This window comes from Vulpes vulpes, unplaced genomic scaffold, assembly GCF_048418805.1.
Source record: "Vulpes vulpes isolate BD-2025 unplaced genomic scaffold, VulVul3 u000000668, whole genome shotgun sequence".
NCBI classification, from domain to species: domain Eukaryota; kingdom Metazoa; phylum Chordata; class Mammalia; order Carnivora; family Canidae; genus Vulpes; species Vulpes vulpes.
The window spans coordinates 2274-19738 of record NW_027325778.1 but is presented as its reverse complement, the minus strand read 5'-3'; the positions used below and the strand labels follow the sequence as shown (position 1 = coordinate 19738).

Here is a 17465-nt window from a genome sequence, read left to right as displayed (position 1 = left end):
TGCCTGAGTCGCCCAGGGGCCCACGTCACTGCTAATCTTTAGCAACACGTTCCAGAGAGGGGTGAGGACAAAATCAAGATGCTAAGATTTGAAATGGGAACGGCAGTGAATGCATATTTACTAGGGAATACCTCCCTGTATTATGTACTGCACAACCCAAACAAGTAGTAATAACAGAAGCCACCTGAAGGATGCACAGGCCATTACACTCACGACTCAGCTTTTACCCCTGGACAAAACAGTAACAATGAAAATATGTCTCCTTGGATCACGGTATTTTGGTGCCTGGAAAAATTATACATACCAGGTCCTCGGTTTAGATAAGCAACAAACATGTCATAGGTTGCAATGATTCAATGATCATCATTAGGAAAGCTACCCACAACTACATCAATTTCACAAAGACAGTTAGTTTCTCAAGTCCTAAGAAATCTTTAAAACCCACGAGTTACAAAAATGGTTTCCTCTTACGCTCAATTCAAATCATGTAACGCACGGTACGCTCCTTTTCTGGGACTATCACGCACCTGAGTCACGTATGTAGCCCCACCCCATAGGGGTAGCTCCACACACATGAACTCGACAAAAGACTCTGGGTGTGTGGAGGCTGAGAATATTAGGGCCATTCAAGCTTAACACTGGCACAAGTACAGTCATTGTAGCTTCGGTAGCCGTCTCACGCCACTGTGACCAGGCCACTGTGACCAGGTACGGAACTCTACCTTCCCCCGGCTACACAAAAAACCCACAGAGCACGCCCTGATCAGAATAAGGAAGCAAGAGCTTGTGAGACCTCTTTACTGGAGATTCTCACACCCCCATGCTTTACTGAAAAACCCCACCTTACCCCTAGACCAGCCCATAAACACCCAGCTGTAACCCACCTCAGGTTCCAAGTCCCTGTTCCGCTGTGTCGGGTGTACTTGGACCCAAGCTCGAGCTTGCTAATAAACCCTCATGTACTTGCATCGGCATCGGCTCCTTGGCGGTTTTCTCGCATTCGCAATCTGGGGCACAACAGGTGCTGATCTGACAGGGTGAGAAGTGCATTTTACATGGTAACGTCTTTTCTTTCCATACTCCCATTTTAAAATCTGGACCCATATAAATCTCCTGAAACGCATTACAAAACCAAGCACGGAGACAGGAAAACTCACCTGGGATTCATTCATTTTCTGCTGCTCTTGGAAAACCGTAGACTCTTAACGGTGGACCTGGGGAAGAAGAAGAAATGATAGAAGTCACTGGTCATCCTGCATAATACCACCAAAGAAATCTCATTCCCTGTGAACACTCAGAAGAGGCTAAAAATGTGAGAAGAGAGAAAGGTACAACAGAATTGGGGTCCCTCCCACGTATCACGAGGTGATCAGATGGGTTACTCTTTCTCTTTCTTTCTCAGATTTTATTTATTTGTTTATTCACAAGAGACCCAGAGAGACAGAGAGAGAGAGAGGCAGAGACACAGGCAGAGGGGGAAGCAGGCTCCATGCAGGGAGCCCACGTGGGACTCCATCCTGGATCTCCAGGATCACACCCTCGGCCGAAGGACCCGTGAAACCACTGAGCCACCCGGCTGCCCTAGATGGGCTACTCTTCAATGGTTTATATAAACATCGGCTCATTTTTCTCAAACCGTTTGCCTTCATTAAACTCACGTTGAAAAAAACCCTCCTCCTCACGCTGCTCTCTACGTATTTCCTTATCTCTTCAAACTACTTAAAATCATGTATGCACAGGAACAGAAAACACCAGGTCTCTAAAATAGGGTAAATGTGCATCAAGGCACACTTGTTTTCAAATGCTCTCCCTTCGCTGGCTTGTCCGCTAGCTACACCGAAGAACCTTTTGATCACGAAAACTAACAGGGCGGCCAGCACGCGCGCCCAGGAGCCCAGGCCCGAGAGCAAGCCCACCCACGGACCCCGTCGCCCTGGACAAGCCGCCTCCCTTCTCAGGCCCAGGCTCCTCCTCAGTCAACCAGGCAGCCGCAGCCCGGCCCTCCTCGCACACCGGCCCTGCGCTCCACCGGCAGATGCCCCAGGGCACAACGCAGCCGGCTCCGCACACACTCCTGGGCGCTTAGAGACCCGTCTGGAGGCTGGACAGGGCGACGGCGCAGCAAGGGGGGGACGGGGCCAGGGGAGCCGGGACCCCACGAGTCCCGCGTCCCGGGGGAGCGCCCATCCCTCCCCGCCCGCGCGCACTCTGGCCGCCCGGAAGATCCACAACCGCCAGGAGGCCCGCAAGCGCACGACCTACCCCGTCGGGACCCGCCGAGCTGCCCCAAGGCTCGCGAGGGATCCGGGGCGGGGGCTGCTCCTCCTGCGCCCCCCGGGGCCGCCGTTCCCGGGGCGCCGGCTCTGGAACTAGCGCGCAAACTCACTTCGGGCCGACCACCCTCCGGGGCCCCAAACGGCCGCCTGACGCCTCGCCGTCCTGCGGCCGCAAACCGGCCGGACCCGGGCCCCGCCGCCGCCGCCGCCGCCGCCGCCGCCGCCGCCGCCGCCGCCGCCGCCACTCGACCGCCCGGCTCCTCCGGCCCAGGCCCGCGGGCTCCGGGGCTCGCGCTGGGGGGATCCCGCTCGCGCCTCCGCCCGGCCCGCGCGGACCCGCGCCCGCTGGGTGCCGGCCCGGCCGGACGGCGGACAGCCCCGCAGGTCCCGGGGAATCCTCGGCCGCCGGAGGCCGAAGCCTGGGAACCGCGGCGAGCGGTGACCTGCGCACGCACAGGAAGCGAGAGCAGCGCGGCCGCACTGCGCCTGCGCCAACACGCACACAGGCCGAGCTGCACATGCGCACCACGGCCCCGGCGTGCGGCCCGGGTCCTGCGGGAGCCCCCTGGGGGGAGCGGCACAAATACCCGGACTCTGTTTCCCGGGAGTCCAAGCGCCCACACGCTAGGGGACGTCTCGAAAGTCTCCACCTCCTCGGGTGGGTAGGAGGCACCGTGCTCAGAGGATTGACCATCCGGACCGACTGCCCAATGTCCCCGTTGTCTTCGCTCCCGTGAGGAATCGAGGAGACGTGTCGCTTCTAGTAGCGGCTGTGTCTGCGTCCTGGATCCCTGGTCCTTTCCTTCCCTGAGGTCTGTCGGCTTGGCACTGAGACTTCCACAAGCAGGAGAGGACGCGGAAGGGTGCACGTGTGCACGTCACTGAACTATGACAAGTTTCCCTAAAACACTGGGATACGATTACTACTCAGCAATGACATAAGAGAGGCGCATGGTTTCTCCAAGAAAGGAGAAGGAAATAGAAAAGGTAGCAGCTTGTCCAAGTTGCACAACGAATGCAAAGTACAGACTGCGGAACAACCGGATTTCACACACACACAAACCCGAACCCGGATACCTGGGAATTTGCCCGTCCGACGAATTAAATGTATGTTAGGTTAAAATGCCATGTTTTGACGAGGAGGTCCTAAGGACAAGGACTTAGCAGTATTTTGGGGGAGAGATTATATGACGGTGTTCCTGGCCAATTGCTTCTTCAACGCCGCGGGGTGGTGGGGATTAAAAGTAGAATCTCCCGGTCGCCTGGGTCCTGGGTGCCTCAGAGTTGAGCATCTGCCTTGGGCTCAGGCGGTGATGCCCAGGTCCGGGATGGAGTCCCGCATCGGGCTCCCTGCAGGGGGCCTGCTTCTCCCTCTGCCTGCCTCTCTGCCTCTCTCTGTGTCTCTCATGAGTAAATAAATCGTAAACAAAACAAAACAAAAAACAAAACCCTTCTCCTGCCATCCAGGAATCCTCTCCACAAATATAGAAAGAAGAGAAACTGTTCTGTTGGTTTAAACGATTTATTTGAGACAGAGAGAGAGAGAGAGAGAGAGAGCACGACAGCGCAAGAGAGCAGGGGGAGGGGCAGAGGGAGAAGAAGAGAGAATTCCCAGCTGACTCCAGGCTCAGCCTGCAGCCCCACGGAGGGCTTCATTCCACAACCCTGACATCCGGACCTGAGCCCAAACCAAGAGGCAGCTGCTTAACTGGCTAAGCCACCCAGGCCCCCCATCCTACTGTTAAATAACCTTTAAACCAGACTGTGTCGCACATCACAGGCAAACCACTAACAAGTTTGCAAGGAGAAACCCGAGACTTGTCTTTCATTGTAGCTCAGCCGATAGTTCTCATCCTAAGTGGTAAACCTGTTTCACACCTACAGGACTTGCCAGCACCATTTGCTATGCATTTTTCCATAGTTCATCCTAAATTCACCTGGTAATCGCGGTGCTGGTCCATCCTAGTTGTCTCTGTGTGAAGGAGAAAAAAAAGTTCTTACCTTTCTCTGTCAAGCAGGTAGTTTACAGCTCATAGCAAGATGCCTAGAGACCATGCTTACCCCCTCCCGGAGACACAGAGGGACATTATCTTCCTTGAGGTTTACAGGTCAAAGACATGGCTCCCAGGCCCTTAAGAACAACCTTCCTGGGTTGTAATGTGGGCAATAAAATTGTTTAGCTTCAAAAGATATTTAGGTACGTATGAGATCAACAGAGGAAGTATGTATATTACAAGTTGACTCGGGTAATGCTTTTCTTTTTTTTTTTTTTTTTTTTAAAGATTTGATATTCATGAGACACACACACAGAGAGAGGGGAAGAGACGTAGGCAACTGGAGAAGCAGGCTTCCTGTAGGGGACCTGTTGTGGGACTCCATCCCAAGACCCCAAGATCACACCTGAGCCAAAGACAGACGCTCAACCACTGAGCCACCCAGGTGCCCCAGTAAAACTCTTATGTTTTTTCGTTGTTTTTCTTTTTGAAGATTTTATTCATTTGTTCATGAGAGACACACACAGAGAGAGGCACAGACACAGGCAGAGGAAGAAGCAAGCCCCTGGCAGAGAGCCTGATGCAGGACTTGATTCCAGGAGCCCGGGATCACGACCTGAGCCTAAGGCAGATGCTCAACGACCGAACCACCCACGGCCCCCTTCCCGCCGCCCCCCGCCCCCCCGTAAATCTCTTCGAAAAAGTAACAGTAAGTACTCTTTTATACCAATGAACGGGCACATAACCCATTCCCGATTTCCCTTAGCCGAGCTGCTGCATCAAACTAATCCCGCACAAAGGGTGTGCTTCTCCCGAAGCTGCCGATGGCAGTGGCAGTGTAGCCAGGAGCAGTCTTGCCCAGCTCTTGCTGTAAGGAAGTGTGGCTGGTGCCGTAATGCTCACCGAAGGAATGCTGCAATTGGAGCCAGGCGATCACACCTCCCCTGGGCCTGAGCCTAGAAGATCTCCAGGCACATCCCTTCCATATTCTTTTCCGTATTCAGCAGGGAAAGGAGAGAAGCTGCGCTGAGCACGTTGGTGTAGACAGGCAGATCCCCAGTCCCCTGGGTCCTGGCCTTCAGCCCGGCTCACCCCACCACCACCCCAGTGCAATGCCTGGCTCAGCTGAAGACCGGGACGCCCTCCCACCTCTCCACTCTGGCTCTCTGCCTGTGAACTCTGGCTGTCGTGCCCCTCCCGCCGAACATCCCACTGCGTTCCTGCAACTCACACACGCTGGGCTGCCCCACAACCTCAGCCCCCGACCTCGGCCTGAATACTCTCTGGGCACTGAACTGGACGCTCTAAAGGCTCACCCTTCACTCCAGATAGCTAAAATCTGTCATTTCATATTTTCATCTATCTCCTCCTTCTAGAAACTTATTTAACCCGGGAGGGCAAATCTTCACCTCGTGTGTCCGTCTGGGCCAGAAGCAGCAGACCTGCAGACCTGCATCTTTTCATAATGTTTAAGATCTCTTCATTCATTAGTGTTTAAAATAAAAAGTTTTCTCTTTTTGTATCTGGAAAAAACACAAATATTTCTCCCAATTTATCATCGAGCTTCATTCATTCATTCATTCATTCATGAGACAAGCACACAGAGAGGCAGAGACACAGGGGGAGGGAGAAGCTGGCTCCCCAAGGGGAGCCCGACGGGGGCCAATCTAGATCTCGGGACCCCAGGACCATGCCCTGGCCAGAAGGCAGCGACCCAACTGCAAAGCCACCCAGACGACCCAAGTCAGTGATCTTTTTAACCTAATGTTTTACTTTATTTTCTGTCATATGGATATTGTTTCTGCGTTCAAATCGTTCAGTTCCTCTTCATACCTTTCATCTGTTTAGACACTGTCTTTGAAGAAGCCTTTCCCACCCTTAATTTCCTAAGTAGTTGCCTCGGTTTGCTCCCGTTTATTTTTCTCTCTTTAATGCATCAGTTTTATTAAGCTAACTGGCACCCATCTTCAAGATTTGTAAATCATTCTTCTCTTGAAGTCTTTCCACCATGTTTTCCAAAATGAACACAGTCACCTTGACCAGGAAATGCCAGGGGCTAAGAAAGCTCAAGGTTCTAATCTGTGTGAAAGAACCGGTTCTTCTTTGAAGCCTCCGGACATGGACGCCTCTTGCTTTAGGGAAAGGGGCAGCAGAAGTATCAGGAAAGTGACTGTCAAATCTGAATTCCCTCTTCTTCACAAATACTGGTTGGATCTGCCCACAGGGAAGCTGTAACAAAGTAAGACAGACCAGGCAGCTTTCAGGCGTTCACGACAAAAATGCATTGTCTCACTGTTCTGGAGGCTGGGAGTCTGAGATTCAGGTGTGGGCACGACAAAAATACATTCTCTCACTGTTCTGGAGGCTGGGAGTCTGAGATTCAGGTGTGGGCAGGGCTGGTTCCTTCTGAGTGCTGTGGGGGAGGGGCTGTTGCATCCTCCCTCCCTGGCTGGTAGATGTCAGTCTTCTCTCCCTGTGTCATCACACACTCTTCTCTCTACTTGGATGTTTGTGTCCGAATTTTCCCTTTAAAAAAAAAAAAAAAGTTATGCATTCATTTCATGGAGAGAGCACCAGCAGGCCAGGGGAGGGGCAAAGGGGGGAGGGACAGAGAGAGAGAGAGAGAGAGAGAGAGAGAGAGAGAGAAACAGACTCCTCTCTCTGGTGTGGAACAGACACCTCTCTTGCGCTTGATGTGGGGCCAATCTAACAACCCTGAGAGCAGGGCCTGGACCAAAATCGAGTTGGATGCTCAACCAACTGCGCCCCCCAGGCGCCACCCCCCCTATTTTCCCGTCATAAAGGACAGCATGCTACAGACCCCACTTTACCTTGATTTCTTCCATAAGGACCCCACCACTAAATACAATCTCATTCTGAGGTACCAGGGGATGGTACACATGAATGGGGTGGTGGGGGTGCGAGGGGGCACACAATTCAACCCTAGCATTTGTATACCTGGTCATGTCAAATTGGCTTTCTCACTGCCTTGGTTATGCTGTAAGGGAAGAACCCTTACAGATTATCTTATCTAAGTGTTTTAGTTTATAGGTGAAGAAATGGGGACCTGGAAGAAGGAAGGATTTGCCTAGGGGCACAGGCTGCTTTGTAACAAAACCATTTCGTTCCCACCTCCCCACCACCCCCATCCTTTAGACAGGTATTCTATCTCCTGCTTTATGTCCTCCAGATTGTCTATCCTCAGGAGTCTGGGCACACAGAGAAGGGGACACAGTGAATAGGTTACAGGATTTGAATCAAAACAGCTGAAGTGAATCCTGGGGTCCGCTTCGGTCTTTTGGGCTTCACAATCCTTGTTTCTAAAAAACAAATCCTAGGACCCTGCTCTCTCAATGCAGCAAAGAAAAGGAGGAGACATTCCTCCTGCAAATGTCTTATGAAGGATAGATCTTTGATTCAAAAGAAGATTTGCAAACAAACATGGGCAAATTGGTATGTAGACACCATTTCAGAACATTTCAAAGAGGCGATAATAACAGACGATACAGCTTAACCTGACGTTGGGACCCACCAAGTATATGTCAGCCAGGGTGCAGGGGAGTATAAAAGTCAAAGACTAAGATTTACCTTTAATACTGAGCTTCACACACCAGATCTCCGAAGTCGGTATCCAGAACCTCTTCCCGTCTCCCCATCCCAGAATTCTGTTCTGTGAGTTAGCACTGCAAGCCGTCTTCCTAGGGTGTCTCTAGGTCTGAAGGGTCACAGAAGGGAAACACAGAAACCATTACTCACTAGAGAATGACAGGCCAGGGTGAGCAGCCCCTGGCTAGCTGTGACTTAGTGGAGAGGGCAGGTGTTGTTGTTGTGTGATTTTTTTTTTTTTTTTTTTTTTGAGATTTCATTCGTTTATTTGAATGAGAGAGAGAGTGACAGAGAGAACACAAGCAGCGGGGAGAGAGGAAAGCAGGCGCCCCATGAGCAGGGAGCCTGATATGGGGCTTCAATGGGTGCAGACTTCCAGTTTGAGGGAAGATGACAAAGTTCTAGAGACGGAAGTCGCTGATGGCAGCACAGCAGCGCAAACGTGCTTAAGGCCACTTAATTATACGCTCACCAATGATTAAAATGCTGTATTTTATGGTGTGTTTTTTTATCACCAAAAGAAGGAAAGAGCAAGCAAGACTCAGATGCCCAGGTGAAAAGCAGAGGAAGGAGGTACGAGGTGTGGAAGAAGCTTCCCCTGATACTACAGGACAGCCAGTCAGTTATTTTGTGACTGCATCTGTGCTCCTGGGGGCTTCCCACCTTCTCAATAAAACAGATTCTGCCTCCAATTGGAGGTTTTTCCACTCAGCCTTTGTGGGCACGTCACATTTTATCCATAGGATACACAAGGAGTAGTGAAATTCCTAGGCCAAGGGTAATACACGTGCTCAAAATTTTACATGCAAGCTAGAGCTGATTAAGTGCAATCAAGGGGCAGGTTTTGGGTGATCCATGGACTTCTGAAATCGGAGACAGCATCTGATGTGTGTGGGAGCACACGTACAATTTTCTAGGAGAAGGCTCCCAAAATACCTCTCGGGCTCAGGGACACCGGAGAGTAGAGCATGAATGCTCCCCCAGCACAGAATCCCCAACACAGCATCAGTAAAACAAGTGAGAGAGCTCTGCCAAATTAAGCGACGTAAACTAGCTTTTCAATCCAACAAGTCCATGTGCCTGGACCTTCCCTACATACTTATTTCACTCTTGTAAGATCTTACCTTCCCTCGTCTGTTTCCTCCCTCTCCTGCCAGACTGCACCCTGAAACAGGAATAGAAGGATGCAGAGAGCCCCGCATGTGCTGGAGAGGAGTAGAGTGATCCAGACACCCCGAGGACAGTTTTGGAGGATGGTTGCAGGCTGGATCGGCGACATGAGATAGCCTTGATCCTGAACTCCAGAAGTGGACCGCGGTCTCGCAGTTGCACGTGTCTTCCTTCAAAATGGCTGCCAGGCTGGAATGGTGCATGACATCAGAGGCTTCTGACCTTCCTGATTGGAAAGACTGGACTCCGTGCTTCTTGGCAACGGAGGTGGACAAGAGCATCTTCGCAGAGCATGTCCATACTCCTAGCTTGGCCCCAGCTTAGAGAAGGGATAACAGGGCTTGGGTTCACCCAGAAGCCAGAAGGGGAGTTTGAGAAGAGGAGGGTCTGAGTCTCCTGGGAGGGCACAAAGAGCTTGGGAGAAATCATGGCCAGTTGTCAACCGTCCGCCCAGTCTGAGGGCCAGAGCCCCCAGCCTAGCACATCAGGGTACGCCCCGGAGGCCGTGGTAGATGAAGAAAGCCCAGGACCATCAGGTGAGGAAGCAGGAGGGAGAAGGGACTTGACAGGCTTGACTAGTGAGTACAAATGGGTACAGAAGCCAGGAAGGTGTGTCTGACTAGACTGCACGTGACAGGAGAGATTCAGATAGCCAGGGATTGGAGAAGAGAGCACGGTAGCCGGGGACAAGGGTATCCCACTGGCAGGAAAACCCAGGAAGCAAGGAAGGAGGGTTAGGAGATGAGATCCAAAGAGGAGATAAAGGAAGAGAGGAAATTATCCCATTATCCTCATGGGAGAAATGATCTATGAGGAAGAGTTTTGAGGGCGTGGTGGGAGGTATGAAACAGTGGCAAAGATGAATGGGGGCAAATGCATACGAACGAAGGACAAAGATGAAAGGTGGTTTTGGAGAGGCCAATCGCCTATGAGGCTACAGAGAATGAAGAGGGAGTTTGGGTTTGGGGGTGTGGAAAGCGTGGCTGAATTCCAAAGACAGAAGAAGCTTTGTACTGTAGCCTGGTTTCTTCACTCAGCCCCCTCTGTAGCCCCCTGCCCCTTGCCTCAGTCCCGCGGAAGGAAGAGAGACATCGAATCCGATGAGGAGACAGCCCCTGAGGCCAACGACATCTGGGTGGTGGAGACACTGAGGGGACTCAAGATGAAGCTGAAGAGACAGCGGGTATCTTCAGTGCTCCCTGAGCACCACGAGGCGTTCAGCAGGCTGCTCGGTAGGAACAGCACCCTCCAACCTTATTCTTTTTTCCTGAAAACACAAGAAACTTCCAATGGCTACGCTTTTCCAGTGGAAAATAATTCTTTGCAGGTCGCTGAGCTCTCTCTCTCCATCCTTGGAGGACTCCATACTGACCCCTCATCGGGGACACTTAAAAATGACAGAGGGATGAGAAAGCTTAGCTGCAGTTGCACTCCTGAGACATCTTAGCGCTTACTGGCCTTTTGAGTCTAAGTGCCTTCGGCTGTGTCGGGGCAGGGGCGGGGAGGGGAGGACAGGCCATCTTTGTACCCCGATGCCACTGTGGAATGAGAAAATGACAGCGGATGATGTTATGGTCTCTGCAGTGGCACATCCATGCATGATGAGACAGCATCACTATTTACTTCAGATCCCATCCTGCAGATGCACTGCTGACACCTGCCTGCCTCTGAGTCACCCGACAAGGGGGAGCCGCCAACTTCTCTTGGCCAGTCCATGGTCTTTTCTCCCCTCTGCCCATCAGCCTCACCCTTGGCTACATCCTGAAACTTCCCCAGGGGAGGTACTGTTCTCTTTGCTCTGGAACGTTCCCACAGTAACCCCATTCCAGTGGCCAACAGGACATCTGCCCTCTTTTCACAGAGGATCCGGTCATTAAAAGATTTCTGGCCTGGGACAAAGATCTGAGAGTATCCGACAAGGTATTGTTGTTCTCCACTAAGATAGACTCTTGCTCCAACACCTGTCCTGGGGCAGGGGAATGCCTCCTCAACCCTCTCTCCAACCTCATGCCTACCAAGACTTCTGGTCGGGGACCTCGTGGCTTTTGCAGATCCCCTGGGACCTGAGCACCAGGTGTGCCCCTCTGGCTGCTGCTACCTTAAGTCCCTCTGCCTCTCTGCTCTTGGGGGGCTTCCTTTGGCTCCAGCTTATCAAAGACCCTCCTGAAGCTGGCTGTCCTAAACACAAGCCCTCAAACCAGCACAACTAGCCATCCTGGGAGCACCAGAAACTCCTCCCTTGCCTTCCCCAGTTTGTAACCAACTGTCTGACACCAAAGAAGCAGGTTCACCCAACATGTCAAAGAGGCACCACCTGCTCCAGCCTCCTGTCCCCTCACCTCACTGGTCTTCCTCTCCCAGGATGGGACCCTTCTATGACGGCTTCTCTCCTCTTTCCGCCAGTATCTCTTGTCCATGGTCATCGCCTATTTTAGCCGCGCTGGTCTCTTCTCCTGGCAGTACCAGCGAATTCATTTCTTCCTGGCACTGTGAGTATTTTGCCTCATCCATCAGCAGTAGTCAATAACCTGGGAGGAAGGAAGGTAGAAGTGGGACTCTGATCTATCGGCTCTTTTTTTCAACCTGTTTGTAACTCTTGAAATCTTGCCGTTTTTTTTTATTATTTATTTATTTATTTATTTATTTATTTATTTGAGCTGTTTAGTCTGTGTATAAAAACAGTAGGATTAGAGTATAGTGGTTTTTTTTTTTTAATAAACTATTCTTTGTAAACACAAATGCCCCTAACATCAGCTAAGAGACCCCCTGAAGAGAAGGAAACAAAAAGTCTCCAAAGAGGAGTGAAGGAAAGAACAGATGCTGCCTTGCCCCAAGCAACTAGGCTCAAGCAGCAGCCAGTTCTGATCCTTGAGATCTGTCTTCTTCCCATGGCAATACCAAGCATAACTGTCTTCCTCCTCTGCATTCCCAGCACAAATGCCTCAATTCAGCCTCAAGGCATAGCACAGATCTGTCGTAAAGGCTCCCACTGGTGTTTCTTACAAATCCGTCCCTAGCCAGTGGGTGCTATATGCCTGAAGTCTTTCCAAAGCATCGTCTCCTGCTCTACGCTCCATAACAATCTCATGGGCCAGGGGTGCTAGTGGTCAAGGTCAGAGTTTCCAGCTTAGCTCCAACCCCCTCGTCTCCATCCAACTTGTTCGCCCTCTCCGTGTTTCATCCTTCCAAGTACCCTTCCCTCCGTTTCTATACTGTGTTTCCTGTCTAGGTGATTTTGCACGTCTCCCTGAAGAAAACGACCTTTCCACAAGATTGATTCCAACCCCACAATCTTCAGATGCCCCCCCTAACCTCCCTGACGTCTGCACCCTAGTAGCACTTCTGTTAAAATTCTAGTCTCATGGGTATTTTGGACTACCGTTATTTCTCATTCACTACCCCCTTCTGCCCCTTTCCCCCCTTCCCCAATCCCATTACACTAGACGCCTGTTGAGGCAGGTCTTGTCAAAATATTACCATGCTCTCAAAAACACTCAGCACAATTCCTTACTTTTTGCAAATGTTTAAGTTAGGTCAGGTCCTCGAGGTAATCAGTATTGCCCCTGACCGTGAGAGAAAGCATTCATTTATTCATTCAACAAAAACGTATAAAGTACATCTGATGTGCCAGGGACCATGAGGCGATGGGAAGAGAGAAACAAGAAGTGCATGTTGAATTACTGCACCTACATGAACCCAGTCCTATATTAGTCATTTGGGAGGAAAGCCAGGACTACAGAAATAGAGCAGGAGCTGTATACATGCCCCTGCTCCACAGGGCGACAGGTGTGTGCACAGACAGGCTGAAGGGAAGGGGGTGGGCTCAGGGATGGGAAAACAGAGCAGCATATGCCCTCAAGCTTCTGGGTGAGTTGTCTTTCTCCTCAAAGCGGGAGAAGTCTCTGCCCAGCCATGCCTTCTTGATCGGGCGGGGGGGGGGGGGGGGTGGGGGCGGGGGGTGGGGGGGGGGCGCTCTAGGACGCTGGGTAGGAAGCCGACTGCATCTTTTCTGGGAAGCTGAGCTCAGGTGGGGGGTCCTTCCTGTCCTGCTCCTGACCAGCAACCTCATGTCTTTCTCCAGCTACCTGGCCAATGATATGGAAGAGGACAACCAGGCCCCCAAACAAGCCATCTTTTCATTCCTTTATGGGAAGAACCGTTCCCAGCGTCCCTTGTTCCACAAACTGCGATTGCAATTCATCCGATCCATGGGCTGGAAGACCAGGGTGTCCAGGGAAGAGTGCGAGGAGGTGGGTGGGCTGTGGGGATTTGGGGTGGGACAATGGGAGGGGGGGGGGGGACATGGAGGGACACGGGATTCAGGACGAGAAAGAATTAGAGCCTGGAGAGTGGGAGGGAGGGGGAGTCCACCTGGAGGTTGTCTTCTCAGGGATCTGTTTGTCTTCCAGATCCAGGCTTTCGATCCAGATCTGTGGGTGTGGGGGCGAGATCGCACCCTCATACCCTAGAGGGACCATGGAGGCCCGAGGTCATCGGCCTGAGGGGAGGTATGTCTGTGTCCTCACGGGTCCAGGCACCATGACTTACTGTGTATTGAGGAAATCTGAGGAATCCAATTGCTAGACCACGCTCCTCTCCCCTGCCCCACACATGAGCCTTCCCACACACTGTAAAGTCGAGCAGCCACGCAGCCAGACGCTGACTCAGGTCCCAGCCACATGCTCACAACCACACATAGGCATGACCTCAGGGAGATGTGTGGGGGCCAGACTAGGGAAAACCAGTTTGTCACAGAGGCATGGCTGAAATAATTCCATTCACGGCAATGGGGCCCAAATGATAGCTTTCATGAAATGTTGATTTTCTGTGGAAAGTGAGTAAGTTTTCAGTTGATTCCATAAATTGTGTATTCACTTTCTTTCTTTCTTTTTTAAGATTTTATTATCCAGGGCAGCCGCGGTGGCACAGCGGGCCAGCCACGGTGGCGCAGCGGTTTAGTGTCGCCTGCTCCTGAAGACCCGGGATCGAGTCCCGCGTCGGGCTCCCTGCGTGGAGCCTGCTTCTCCCTCTGCCTGGGTCTCTGCCTCTCTCTCTCCGTGCCTCTCATGAATAAATAAGGAAAAATCTTAGAAAAAAAATTTACTTATCTATTCATGAGAGACACAGACACACACAGAGAGAGAGAGAGAGAGAGAGAGAGAGAGAGAGAGAGGCAGAGACATATGCAGAGGGAGAAGCAGGCTCCACTCAGGGAGCCTGATGTGGGACTCGACCCCGGGACTCCAGGATCATGCCCTGGGCCGAAGGCAGGCGCCAAGCCGCTGAGCCACCCGGGGATCCCCAGACTTTCTAATTCATTTTTGGCCTTTCATCCCTCACAGGTATCAACCACAGGGACTTATTTACAACAAAGTATATGTCTGTCTAACAGTAGGATATTTGATGGAAGAGTCTACCTATCTAGTAATACAAGAGAAATTATGTCTAGTTATGCTTTCATCCAAATTTCCTTTCAAGCACATTGCTTATGGCCAGATTGCCTGTGCATTTTCCACGTCCCCTGCCTGCTTCCGGACCAGTGTCCCATTTTGTTCAATTATACCTTTCCCCTCAGGTTTTCGGTGAAGGAAGTTTGTCAGAACAAGTGAAGCTTAAGAAATAATAGTTTCAGCATGGCTTATTGTGATCGACACACAAACTTATTGATTTGGGTAGAGGATTAAGTAAAGATTGGGTTTAACTCATGTGAACTATAGCTCTGTTAGTCCATTTAGGCTCCTACATCAGAGGACTACAGAGTGGATGGATGGCTTATGAACAACAGACATTTACTTCTCACAATTTGGAGGGGACAAGTCTGCGATCAGAGTGTCAGAACCTTTACTGGGTTGGTCAGAACCTTTACTGGGTTGCAGATTGCCACCTTCTGGCTGTGTCCTCGCATGGTGGAAGGGGAGAGCTAGGTCACTGGGGTCTCTTTTATCAGAGCACTAATCCCATTCAAGAGGGCCCCACCCATGCCCTAATCATCCCAGTGGCCCCATCTAGCACCATCACCTTGTGGGTTACGATCTCAATGTATGAATTTGGGGTGTGCGTGTGGGATACAAACATTCAGACCGCATAGCACTGACCAACTTTAGGACTAGGTGTTATGGTTAAACATGGGGATCTAGGGTTAGAATGGGGGATTAGGCATGAGTCCAGACTCATGGTTCATGATGTTGATGTGTGAGTGATGTTTGCGGTATGGTGATTAGTTCAGACTCTAAGTAGCACAAAAGGACCAAGGTGAGTGTCCAGTCTAAAGCAACATTCTCTCAAGGTTGTTTGTTTTGGTCCCTGAACAGAATCACCTAGAGCCCTGGCTATAAAGTAGATGACTGGGCCTGTTCTTAGGTACATGAAGAAGTTTTTGGAGCCAGGATCACCAAAGTCCAGAAGTCATACTTGAAAATGAACTGGGGTTTAGGACGAATGATTAGGGATAAAGTGGATTTATACATTCGTCTCAACTCTGATTACAATGGACTGAGAAGGTGAATAATCTCTGTATCTGGAGAGTTGCCTCCTTGCAATCTGATGTCCTTCCTCTCTTTCTCAATTGCAGATCCCTGAGCCCCGGGGAGACGCATCTTTTCAGTAGGAAGTCAGGAACACAGGAGTCTCTTTCACAGATAATCTAGAAGAACCCAGGACCTTCCAGAACGAGCTCAATGGAGTTATCATGTTGCACTCCTAGGAGCTGGGAGTCCATGGAGGAGTCCACGGAGAGACCATAAGAAACCAGGGTTTTTTCACGTCCATCCCCTCCTGGGCCACCATCAAATATTTCACATTACTTAATTTGAATCTCTGCTGAGGTAGAGGTTGGAGGTCCCATTTTTCATGCACTGGGACACAGGTGAGGAGGAAATTACCTCAAAAATATAAAATTAGAACCCGAAGGATTGTGACAGCCAAACATATGTCATGAATTTCATTTGTTCATTTTGAAAATGTTGACCTCAGACTATATTTGTTTCTCTAGTTTTAATTTATGTATTTATTTTAAATAGTTCTGAAATAGTCATAGTTTCCGAGACATGCTATTCCAACGTAGTTTTGTGATGAGATTTCAGCTGCTGCATAACTATAACTTTGTTTACGTATTCAGGATAGGTTTTGTTTTTATTATACTTATATAATACATCAGTTATACTTATAACTAACCCGGGTTAGTTAGTTCCCTCATGTTCTTGTAACTGTAAATGTTTATTTGATAGTCTTCGTTATTAAACTGTGAGAACCAGGTGTCAGTTTTTAACTGGCCTTGATGACATGTTTGTATGTTATTTTAGGTTATTAAAGAGGACACTGCCAGGTGTCTCTTGGGGAAACATAATAAAGAGATGTCTTCTTACCTTCATGATGTTTGTGGTCATCACAATCAGTCTCATCTGTTCACTGTTCAATGATACTGTCGCTTAGTGGGGATGTGATTATTTAGCCACGTTTTCTTTTTCTTTTCTTTCTTTATTTAATATTTACAACTGTGTGCCAAGAATTTATTTTAGATTGAGGTGGATACTGCTGATTTCTCTTCAAGAGGACATGGCCTCCATATTCTTCTTCTTTTATTTTTTATTTTTTTTAATATTTTTTTAAATTTTTATTTATTTATGATAGTCACACACAGAGAGAGAGAGAGAGAGAGAGAGAGGCAGAGACACAGGCAGAGGGAGAAGCAGGCTCCATGCACTGGGAGCCTGACGTGGGACTCGATCCCGGGTCTCCAGGATGGCGCCCTGGGCCAAAGGCAGGCGCCAAACCGCTGCGCCACCCAGGGTTCCCTATTCTTCTTCTTTTAAAAAACAAACACTTCAATATAGTAACATATGATGGATTATCGGTCACAAAGGTAGAGGTCAGTGATTGATCAGCCTCATGTAACACCCAGTCCCTCCTTAATGTCCCTCCTGAATGTCCGTCACACAGTCATCCTATTCCCCCACTCCCCTCTCCTCCAGCGACCCTCCATTTGTTGCCTATGATTAAGAGTCACTTATGGTATGTGTCTCTCTCTGATATCGTCTTGTTGTATTTTTTCCTCTCTTCCCCTATGCTCCTCTTCTTTGTTTCTTAAATTCCATGTATAAGTGAAATCATATGATAATTGTCTTTCGATGACTTATTTCGCTTAGTGGAATAGCCTCTAGTTCCATCCATGTTGCTGTAAATGGCAAGACTTCACGTTCTGATGGATGAGTAATATTCCATTATACACACACACACACACACACACACACACAGGACGTCCTCTTTATCCATTCATCTGTTGATAGACATCTCGGCTCTTTCCATAGTTTGGCTCCTGTGGACATTGCTGCTATGAACATTGGGGTGCAGATGCCCCTCTGGATCACTACACTTGTGTCTTTGGAGTAAATACCCAGTAGTGCAAATGCCGGGTCGTACG

At 50.1% G+C, this 17465-nt stretch overlaps 1 protein-coding gene and 1 long non-coding RNA gene across 2 annotated transcripts; one reads left to right on the top strand and one right to left on the bottom strand.

The window, feature by feature from the left end:
* Positions 1 to 6021: 6021 nt before the first annotated feature.
* Positions 6022 to 10313, bottom strand: LOC140597304 (uncharacterized). Its single transcript, XR_011999175.1, has 3 exons — positions 9001 to 10313; positions 7859 to 7985; positions 6022 to 6796 (listed from the first exon to the last, which is right to left on the bottom strand). It is a non-coding gene; the product is annotated as an uncharacterized lncRNA (long non-coding RNA).
* LOC112910017 (speedy protein E4-like) lies at positions 9474 to 16395 on the top strand. Its single transcript, XM_072745412.1, has 7 exons — positions 9474 to 9582; positions 10084 to 10278; positions 10908 to 10966; positions 11450 to 11535; positions 13128 to 13296; positions 13456 to 13554; positions 15618 to 16395. The coding sequence occupies exons 1-6, from the start codon at positions 9474 to 9476 to the stop codon at positions 13513 to 13515; spliced, it is 678 nt and encodes a 225-aa protein (XP_072601513.1). The 3' UTR covers positions 13516 to 13554; positions 15618 to 16395.
* The last annotated feature ends 1070 nt before the right edge of the window (positions 16396 to 17465 follow it).